The 10579-nt window shown below is 28.8% G+C and overlaps 1 protein-coding gene across 2 annotated transcripts; it reads left to right on the top strand.

Moving 5' to 3' along the window:
- The first annotated feature begins 2451 nt into the window (after positions 1-2451).
- On the top strand, positions 2452-9739 carry AGL12 (AGAMOUS-like 12). 2 transcript variants are annotated; one of them, XM_022294305.2, is made up of 7 exons: positions 2453-2744; positions 3733-3817; positions 6422-6480; positions 8032-8131; positions 8259-8300; positions 9162-9203; positions 9374-9739. In XM_022294305.2, exons 1-7 carry the CDS (start codon positions 2563-2565, stop codon positions 9479-9481), a joined length of 618 nt encoding a protein of 205 aa, XP_022149997.1. In that variant the 5' UTR covers positions 2453-2562; the 3' UTR covers positions 9482-9739. The 2 variants fall into 2 exon arrangements, with proteins under 2 accessions (XP_022149998.1, XP_022149997.1); XM_022294306.2 differs by lacking the exon at positions 9162-9203 and having other exon boundaries at positions 2452-2744.
- The last annotated feature ends 840 nt before the right edge of the window (positions 9740-10579 follow it).

Raw genomic sequence — 10579 nt, 5'->3', positions numbered from 1 at the left:
AGTGATAAGGAAGCCTATTTCATTCCTAAGCATGTATTGTTGTTGTTATTATTTGAGTTCAACGACCGTAAATGAGATTGATCCAACCTGGATATAAATCTAATTCTAGTTGAACTATGTTCAAGTTGGCACCATGTATATTATTATTAATTCTTGTTTTTATGAGAATTCTTCCTAATAGCTAAGGGGTCGTTTGCTAACGTTTTGTTGTTTTACATTTCGTATTTCTTTTTCCAATTTTTTGAGAAATATAAGTGTTTGGGAATTGTTCTTGTTTCTCATTTCTAATACTTAAGAATCGTTCCCAAATTGGATACAAATTTTGGAAACAACAAAACTAGTCTCTTGTAATTGTTCAACTATATATGTTGGAAGGCTGAAAACGCCAACTATGAGGGTTGAGCTCCCCTCGAGGAAATAGCTCAAGTCGAGCTAACAGGTCGAGAAAAAGGCCTTTGGCACCTGTACGAGTCTTGTAGCCGAGCTGTTGTGTGTAGCAAACTTGGCCCCAGTATACGGCCAACAATGAATGGGAGATCACCCACCCACCATACAGTATAATGTATTGCTGGGACGGACAACCACCCATTTCACCTCTATAAATACATTACACCCCACTCAATTAGGTATGAAATCATGTCTAGCTCGCACCTAGAATTGATTTGAGTGTCATAGTGCTTGAGCACGTCTCCAATGATCAACTCGCCCGCAACAACTCACTTGCTCTCTTCAAGTCGCTCTGTGAAATTTGGGCAGATTTTGGTAGAAAAAAATAATTATAAAAAAAACATATACAAAAAAATATAGGAGGTAGTTAGATATGAATTGAAATATATATATAACTATTTTTTTCTTTTTATTTTAACAATATGTGAGATTGGTGACGACTTTTTGTATTGTATTTATGTTGGCAATAAAAAACTAATTTTCTAAAGAAAACAATTTCCAATACTACACTTTTTTAATACAATATATGAGATGTAAATTTAAACTCACGACCTTTTAATTGGAGATAATTGGAGATAAGTAATTAATTAACTAGTTGAACTATAATCAAGTTAAATAAATAGGAACTACATATTGATTAAGTACGGTATTGATTAATGGTAAGCTCTGACATATATTTGTGTTCACACCTTTTCCATATTTGTAAATTTTTATTTTCTATTTTTGTAATATTTATATTTAAATTATGCTAGATTTGTAGTTATTTTCAAAAATAATTACATTGTTTAAGTGGGTCAACGTTGATATATTATATCAAAAATTCATAAGGGCCCTATTTAATTCCAATACAAAAATCCCTTTGCCGAAGATGAGAAGGAATAAATCTACCAATAATTAAATTCTCCTCTTTTTATGATATGCTTTCGTTTACACAAACATTTATTCATAAGGGGTGTGACAAATAAACTTGATAATATTAGGTTGATAAAATTGCATAAGTTTTTAGTGATGTTTATAGTTTATATACTAATTTAGTCTCAATTTGGTCCTTAAAATTCTTACAAATTTTTTTTTTTCTGGATCAAAGTTTCTTAAATATCTCTATTAAAATACATGCTTTTTTTTTTAAGAAAATATCATATGCTTGTTTATTTATTCTTTCTACTTCAAAAGAGTAACAAAAATCGAAGAATAGTTATCGAGAAATCAGTTCTAGCTTACATCTAGATCTACCCTAATTTTCTTATCTTTTTCAACTAAATAATGTCTTAAAACTTGATCTAAACCATATTTTTCAACTACTTGAGATGAAAACAACTATTAGATATGTAATATATAAATTAAATTTATCCAACACATCAACATTAAAAGATTGTATAGAAACCAAATAGGTTAAAAAAAATGCATTTTAATTGTATTAAGAAGGTATATTAATTGGTAAATAATATGCAAATTTTGTAGTGGCATCGTCTAGGTATACATTTTCAAAAGTTCGACATCACTGATGGAGGAAAATATCTTGTTTGTTTAGAAAAAAAAATTGTAGAAATATTAAACCAAATATAAAAGAAAAATATTTGGTTACTCAATAATGAAGAAGAATATTGTCCACCCTAAAATATTTCGTACCGAAAAATACATAGAAATTACTAATTCATAAGGTAGGTGGTCACAATACGCCACCTATCATGGTTGATACTTATTGGAGACGTTGTACCGAGAGAATAAATAATAATGTATAATGATAGAAGAATAAATTGATGGGAAGATGGGTTTGGCCGATGTGATATTAAAAAAAAAAAAAAGAAAGGAATTTGAGTGATTGGATTTGTCGTGGGAGAGAGAAGAGAAAGAAATGAAAAAGAAAGTATAAGACTTTATAATATAATAAAAACATAGTGATGGATAAAGGTAAGTTATTAGGTAATAAATTAAATTACCGACCAAAAAAATATATTCCCTCTGGTGCTGGAAGAAGAAGTATAAAATGGTTTTGAAGTGCCATTGGAGTGGTTTTCATTAAGGCATTTTGAAGGTTGAGAGAGAAGGCAGAAAGAGAGAAGCCATTGGCAGCGGCCTGAAGCTAGTTCAAACTAGTGGAAGGTTGTGTGGAAAATGGCTCGTGGGAAGGTTCAGATGAAGAGGATTGAGAACCCTGTGCACAGGCAGGTTACCTTCTGCAAGCGCCGCGCTGGGCTCCTTAAGAAGGCCAAGGAGCTCTCTGTGCTGTGCGATGCTGAAATTGGTCTTTTCATTTTCTCCGCCCATGGAAAGCTCTATGAACTCGCCACTAAAGGGTCTCTCTCTCTCTCTACCTTCTTTTTTTACTTCCTCTCTCTTTGCATATATTCTAGATATCAATTTTCCCCGGATGGGGTTCCGAATCTTCGACCTTTAGAGAGATGAGTAACGTATAACCCCGATGGACAGCGAGAGGCTAACCTTGTTAGGTCAGATCTTTTCGATGTGAGGGATCGGTGTGCCTGTTTTGGGCTCACCAATCTTGGTCAGATTCTTTTTTTGGAATGGATGCTCGTTTGAGTTTGGTTGGGCTCTAATATCATTTTAATATCTATGAGATTTCATCTCAAAACCAATATATCAATAATGAGAAACGAAGTAGTCCATTCATATTATAAATCATTATTACATCATTCATCTTTTTAATGTGGGATCCTTAACTATGTGTCCATTTATGGTTGTTTCTAGTTAGTTTTGTTAGTTTAATGTTGTAATTAACGTGTAATTATCTGGTACATTTTGGCAACAAGGGGCAAACTTAAGCATGCTAGTATAGATTAAGGGTGTGTTTGAGAGTGATTTTGAAAAAAGAGATCTAAGAATAATTGATTTTCCAAAATCACCGCCCAAGTGATACCTTAAAATTTGATTTTAAGTGATTTTATGTTTTCCTAAATCAATTTTTAATTTGTCAAACATGATCAATGGAAATGAGAGTGATTTTGGCAATGTTATTGTCCTGTCAAAATCATTTCCAAACACACCCGAGTGATAGAAACTTCTTCTAGCCCTCCAATTCGATTATTGTTCTCTAGTATTGAGTCTACTTGACACAATTCATTTTATCACTCATTGTCATGTTTATGTTAGGAAATAGCTAGCTCATTAACACACTTAACTTGTCATGTTAAGCATTAAACTAACCGAGTTGATATAGTAACAATTTATTGGAAATAAAATTGAACCATCAAACTTTATACTATACATGTATTTTTTGAATATTTAGTTTAATTTTATCTTTGGCATCAATGTTTTGGAGGATAGAACCATGCAAGGGCTTATTGAAAGGTACATGAACCACACCAGTAGGACTCAGCCACCGGACCCATCCATTGAAAACCAAACCCTGGTACTCTCTCTCTCTCGAGTTATAAAAATGTTATTTTTTTGTTTGGTAATTATTTAGGATCAGTACGGAGATTTTAACTAGCCGTACGGGTAGATATGTGCCAATGCCAATTATCATTGAACTACACTTATTTTAGCTATTTAAAAATTAGTTTTGCTAAGAACAAACTAATATTCCACAGTGTAAATCACGCAATATCGATTCCACAATATATATATATATTAAGCATAAAATAAAAATTTCTCCATTATAATTCTGAAAAAACAATATGTTTTGAAATAAAGGACACAAAGAAAAGCATCTCCTAAAACAGGTTTATAGTTTATTTATTAAGTAGATATTTTTAGAAGTGAGAGACTGCATCTGATGCTGGTTCTATATGTATTCTCAAGATCCTCATTGATGTGAATTCAGGCCATTGGAATTAAAAAGGGAGAGATTTTTCCTCAGATTTTACCCTCCTACAACATAGATAAAAGTAGTTATCATAGAAGATAAAAAATTAGAGCTTTAGGATCCGTTTGGTTACGTTTTTGTTTTTTATTTTTTCTTTTCTAATAAATAAAACATAACCATGTTTAGTAACGGTTTCTTGTTTCTTTTTTCTTCTTTTTTTTTCATTGAAAAAACGAAATAGAAATATGTTTAGTAAGCATTGTATTTCTCCTTTTCTAAAATTTTTTAAATTAAAAGAGTAATTTTTTGTGTAAAATTAATTTTTATGTTATATTTATTTTTTTTTAATATTTATTATGTATTTTATGAGTTATAAATGATAAAATAATATATACTTTAATTTATGTCTTGGAAAAAACTGAAAACAAGAACCATAAACAAAATATTTCGTTGTTTCTAAAAGTCTTTACATAATTTTGAAATCATTTATTAAAAATAAAAAATAAAAAATAAAAACCCTTACTAAATGATCATGTTTCTCAAAAATTGGAAACAACAAAAAATAAATAAGAAACAATAACCTTACTAATGAACTCTTAATTATTTGAATCCTACCTTGATTTAGTTAATTAATGAAAAGGTTTTAAAATGATCTTTGATTATTAGCAAAATATATAGTTTTGTTTTTTTTTTGGATAAAGATATATTTTTTGTTCTCTATTTAATCTCTATTGAAGTTTTAATTTTCTTATTTAAATATTATTTTATACTAGAATGAGTTTGAAATTGATACTTTAAAAATGCTTTTGAGAGACACCTTTCTTTAAAAATAATAATAATAAATAAAACCTTTTGAGAGAACCACTAATTAAGTGGTTATTTTTAAAATGCTTTAAGTGGTTTTAAATCTATAAAATCAATTTCGAGAATATAACCAAACCCCACGAAGAATTTGAAAAGTGATTGATATTAGCTTAAAATATTTGTACATATTTCTAAAGTCATAGCCAACACACCCGCTATCAGCATAAAAAAAATAAATAATAATAAACCATGTGAAAATTTAATAATTAGACAGCTTTTTTTGGACATATTTCTTAATTTTCTAAGTAAACATACCCTTGCTTATTAAAATAAAATATGGGGTACTTTCAGTTTATTTAATAAACATATATTTTAATATTAATCATTGCGAGAAAATTAAAACTCTGAAAAAAAAAATCAATATAGCTGAAATTTAAAAAATAATACAAATATTTACAATAAAATGCTATCTTAGAAAAAAGTTAATTATGTGAACGTCGTCCTAATACTTGCACAGTTGGATACTAGGCATCTCAAAGGAATATAATTTATTTGTTAAGAAGTGAATAAGTTGTAACACATGAATAAATTATTACAATATATGTTATTAATTGCAAGTACAACAGTTACAATTATTTTAATGCAAAAAATAAATTATTTAAGTGAAATTGATCACATTTTATTACAAAATATTGGGTGTTTTTGTAGTTCCACTTAGTAGCTTTTCTTTTCTTTTCTTTTAAAAGCAAAGAATAGTTCTCTGATGCCTTCATAAAAAATAAAAAACAAAAAAAAAAATTGTTTTCTATTTCTTACTATGAAATATGATATTTGTTCATTAATGTTTTTAATGTACTTTGTTGATTTTTTTTTTTCAAGTTTGGAAAAGATTGACTATAAAAAATATGTTGGGACAATTTTTTTGTTAATCTTATTCTTAGCCTAATTAGTTTATTGTAAACTTAAAATTATTTTCAATTGCATCGATTTGTATCTCATACTTGAATAAGTGAAATTAAAATCAACTAATGAGAAGTATTAACTTTCCTTTGGTTTAATTAGAGTGTTGTCTGCCTGTCTTCCTTTTGTATGTTTCTCACATATCTATTTACCCATATCTTTTCAAGAAAAAAAAAAACGAGAGATATTAATTTATGACTTAATGATGTTTAGGGTTCAATTCAATACAATAAAGACTTTAAACTTAAATTTGATTCAACCATTTGGAAATACAAGTATCAAATGAGTTATTTATAATTTATTTTTTTAAACTTCATAATAGAGCTAAAATTTCAGATTCTGAAAACCAAAATAAAGAGAGGCAAACTTAATTTCTAATTAATATAATTTTTGTTATGTATTTTGATTCTTCATTAAAGTTTTATTATATATATGCGTATCTAGGAAATAAAGGAGGAGGTCAACAGGCTGAAACAAGAAATTGAAGTCCAAAAGGGTCTCAGGTATCACCCATTTTATTAATATTATCCATTTTATGAATTCATATCAATTTTATTTTTGGATATTGATCAGAATATTTTGTTCTAATATATGTTGTCCATATTTAAAAAAAAAATACTTTCATTGAAATAACGACTCAGTTATTGAACTTTTGTTCGTAACGATTTAGTCATAGTACTCTCAATTTGATAACAATTTAGTCTCTCGATTTTGGTATCTAATAATTTAGTCTCTATATTTAAAATTTGTAACAAATTAGTCCATATGGTAAAAAATCTCGTCAAATTTTAACCGTTGATTTTTATTATGTAACGAATTAGTCTTTGTAATTTATGAACATGTTTGGTCTAATCATTAGTTTATCGTCCTACATGTATAGAAATCCTATTAAATCTTTTCACTAGAGAGACTAAATTGTTACCAACTTTAAATTACAAGAACTAAATGGTTACATATCAAACTTGTGACAAAATTGTTACCAATTTGAAAGTACAAGAACTAAATAGTTAGAAATTAAATTTTAGAAACTAAATTATTACTCGAGTGAAACTACAAGAACCAAAAATATTTTCAAACCTTCGTATTTTTTTATACTTAGGGACTGAAATTTTTAGGATTGGACATTTATTTTAAAACATAACTGTGTATTTGTTGACAATAGATTACACAACGACTCTAATCTTTATACTTGAACCCTAAAAGCATTATTACATGTGTGGAAGTTAAAAAAAAAAAGTGGAAAACAAATTATATAAATTTTATTGGGAAGGCCTCTCCCAAAACTATTTAAATTTTTTAACTTAGGAAATACAAAGTTTTTTTTTTCTTTTAATATATGTAAGTTTATAATAAATTTTAGGTTTCAATATATTTTCAAATTTGGTTCACTTTGATTTTTTAGTTTCAATACGTTCATTTTGATCCATATATTAAACTTTTGTTGATTTTGATATTTATACTTTCATAAAATCATTTATTTTGGTCTCTAAATTTTTCAAAATTGGCCATTTTTATCACATTTATTTCGATTAATATTTTAGCATGACACACTTCACTCACCATTTTTTTTAAAATGTCGCCATAAAAATTTATATTAAAGAGTTTACATTGTGTGTTAAAAATTTTTCAAATAAACAAAAATATTACTTTTTAAGAGATCAAAATGGATGTTACGATAGTTCAAAGACTAAAATGAACAAAGTTGAATTATACATGTATAAATATTTCGAAAATATATGGACCAAAATAAATCTAAACCCAAAAATAGAAAGGAGTATTTAAACCTAAATTTGAATGCAATGCCTAGCTCACATATTAGAATTGATCCCCGTTGTTGTTACCATTGTTCTACAATCTCACTTACATATAACAACAAATGTTAAACATCATTAAATTTCTAATAAACTCAAAAGCTTAATTTTGTTCATTATGGTAAATTTAATCATTTATAGGATATATAACGACAAATAAGGCAATATTTTTCAGTCTCAAAGGTGAGAATTTATTTATTAATTTATTATTATTATTATTATTATTTTTAAATGTATATATAGGAACGCATTTGGAGGAGGAGCTGAAGGAATGACATTGGATGAGCTTGATATGTTTGAGAAGCAACTTGAGATTTGGATTTGTCAAGTGCGTTCTACAAAGGTATATATATAATTTCATACAATTTGTGCTCTCTTTTGTTCTATCTCTATGAAAATTTTGAGATTAATGTGTTTCTATGGTCACTGAAATTAATTAGTTTCAATTAATTGACCTTGTCAATATGTAGATGAAGTTCATGTGTCAAGAGATTGAAGCATTGAAAAACCAGGTTAGTAATTTCTGCTTAATTTACTTTCAACGTTGGTTAAAATCTTTATTTTTGCCATACGATTTTGATTGACTCTATCTCGCCATTTTTGTGGTAGTAAGTTGGACCATCCAATTAGATATAAATCGTAGTGGTATTAACTTTGTAGAACTTAAAGCTCATTTGATAAAGTTTTCATTTTTGGTTTCTAGTTTCGTGTTCCCTAAGTTTTAAGAAACACGAGCATTTGTTTTGTTTTCATTTTTTTTCTTAAACTTAGGTAAAAATATTATTTTTCTATCAGTTTTTACTGATAAAATGCATAATAAATATGAAAATCAAATATAAATAAAACAATTAATATTTAATTTCAAAAATTTTTAATTTAAAATGTTAGAGAACATCAATAAAAGAAAGAACAAGAAGAATAAATAATTATCAATCACAATTATATTTTTTTTCCATAGAAAAAGGAAAGATAAAAGAGAAAAAAGATACTATGAATAAGAAATAAGAAACAACATAAATGTTATTAAACCGGCGGCCCTTAGTAACTTGTGGTCATAAATTTTCAAGGCTCCACGGGTTTCAACTTTGTGTTCTTTTTTTTTTTATTTGTTCTCTACCTTATATAAACATTCTCCAAACTGTAAGCTAACTTAAAAAATAAAAAATAAATAAAATGTTTAAGAAACAGCTCTTTATTTTTCAAATTTGGCTAAGAGTTCAAGTATTTAATCATGGACAGTGAAAAATGTAACAAAAAAAAAAAAACAGAGAGAGAGGGAGAGTTCAAAGTACATTTGAGTTTTCATCTTTAATTATTGTGCTTGAATAATAATATTAATCAAATAATGTATATTTTATTTTTCTGTTTGAAAGGATTTAATGCTGAAAGCTGTCAATAAGTATCTTCATGATAAGGTAATTAGAAGATCAATCTACATTCCAATATCATTTCTATAAAACATTATATTTCTTTTAATCCATAATTCTTAATATAGACATTTTATTCTAGACAATAATAATAAAAATATCATTATGGGTTTGAAAATATATATTAATTCTCTCTCCTTTCAATCGTGGTTTTGCAGATGGAGGAAAACATTGGCTACACTACTAACATTGAAGCTGTGAATAATAATACTAACTTTCAATATCCACTAACTATACAGGATGAGTTATTTCAGCTTTGCACTTGAATTAGAAGCTAGAAAAAGCATATGTTATATATTTATATCTATGTTTCAATTAAGAAACCTAGCTAGCTATTTACATTGTAAGGTTGAGGGTGCTGTTCTGATATTTTAGCGGACTTTAATGATGTTCTAATAATGACAATATGTACACATTGCTAATTGCATTGTCCTTATATGTGTAAGGCAATGGATTAGTGTTATCATTGTGAAATTGTTACTCTTTTCAGTAATAAAACTACTGTTGTTGTGTGGGTTTAATAATTTTGGTTTGTAATAATAATATTATGGTTATTGTGAATGCAAGCATTGTCCTATATTGACTAGCGGGAAAGATCTTAATAATATTATATAGGAAAACATTTGCATCATAATGAAGAAACTTTTTTATTTATAATTGTTTATGCAAAGGATTGCACAACGCTGTTTTACGAACCAAGCTCGAACCCGGTCCCCTGATCGACCTGAACTTAAGAGTGAACCTGTACAAGAGGGTAAACTCTCCGACGCTCAAGTCAGTGTAGGTCGGACACAATATAAAGTTCGAGATGAGATTGGATCCCTGAGCGTGAAATGAGGCCCTCTATTTATAGGTGGTGGGTCCGACAGTACTCACGACCGGCGGTTACTTTTGTCCTTTTTCATGTCGAACCTATCGTGTTTGAGCAGATCGAACCCGTCCAGGTCGAACCGGGGCTTTTTACACTTAGCCCCATGATGGGTGAACCCAGTCTCCTCGGCAGGTTCGAGGTGGACCTGGTGGTACTTTATTCCCGAAACACCAATGAACGTCCTCCACGTGTCCCAAGTATTTTTACCCCCAAACAATAATTGTTACAAAAGGGAGCCAAAGCACAAAAGAGATCAGCATTGTAGCAGGCCACGGGCGAAGGACAATGCCACAACCGCTGTAGCAAAGGTGAAAAAAAGGTAGTATAGGTACTTTGTATCATCTTGGCGCTAGGGACGACGTTGTGGCATGCACTACGACTATAAAATATATTCGTCTTTTTTTTTCTGCTAGCTTTCTTTGCAGAATAAATGGGGATTGACATCTGCCCGAGAGAAAGAAGAGGAGAAAGATGTAGTGAACAGTTTAGCAAG

This window comes from Momordica charantia, assembly GCF_013281855.1.
Source record: "Momordica charantia cultivar OHB3-1 chromosome 11 unlocalized genomic scaffold, Mcharantia_2.0 BLBB01000011.1, whole genome shotgun sequence".
NCBI lineage: Eukaryota > Viridiplantae > Streptophyta > Magnoliopsida > Cucurbitales > Cucurbitaceae > Momordica > Momordica charantia.
The sequence above is the reverse complement of the archived record's forward strand: the minus strand, read 5'-3'. Positions and strand labels throughout refer to the sequence as shown.

Bases quoted from the DNA above. Each gene is read 5' to 3' on its own strand.
- AGL12 (XM_022294305.2), top strand. From the start codon at position 2,563: ATGGCTCGTGGGAAGGTTCAGATGAAGAGGATTGAGAACCCTGTGCAC. The intron at 8,132-8,258 runs GTATATATATAA...GTCAATATGTAG, and splicing joins GTCAAGTGCGTTCTACAAAG to ATGAAGTTCATGTGTCAAGA. The intron at 8,301-9,161 runs GTTAGTAATTTC...TCTGTTTGAAAG, and splicing joins TTGAAGCATTGAAAAACCAG to GATTTAATGCTGAAAGCTGT.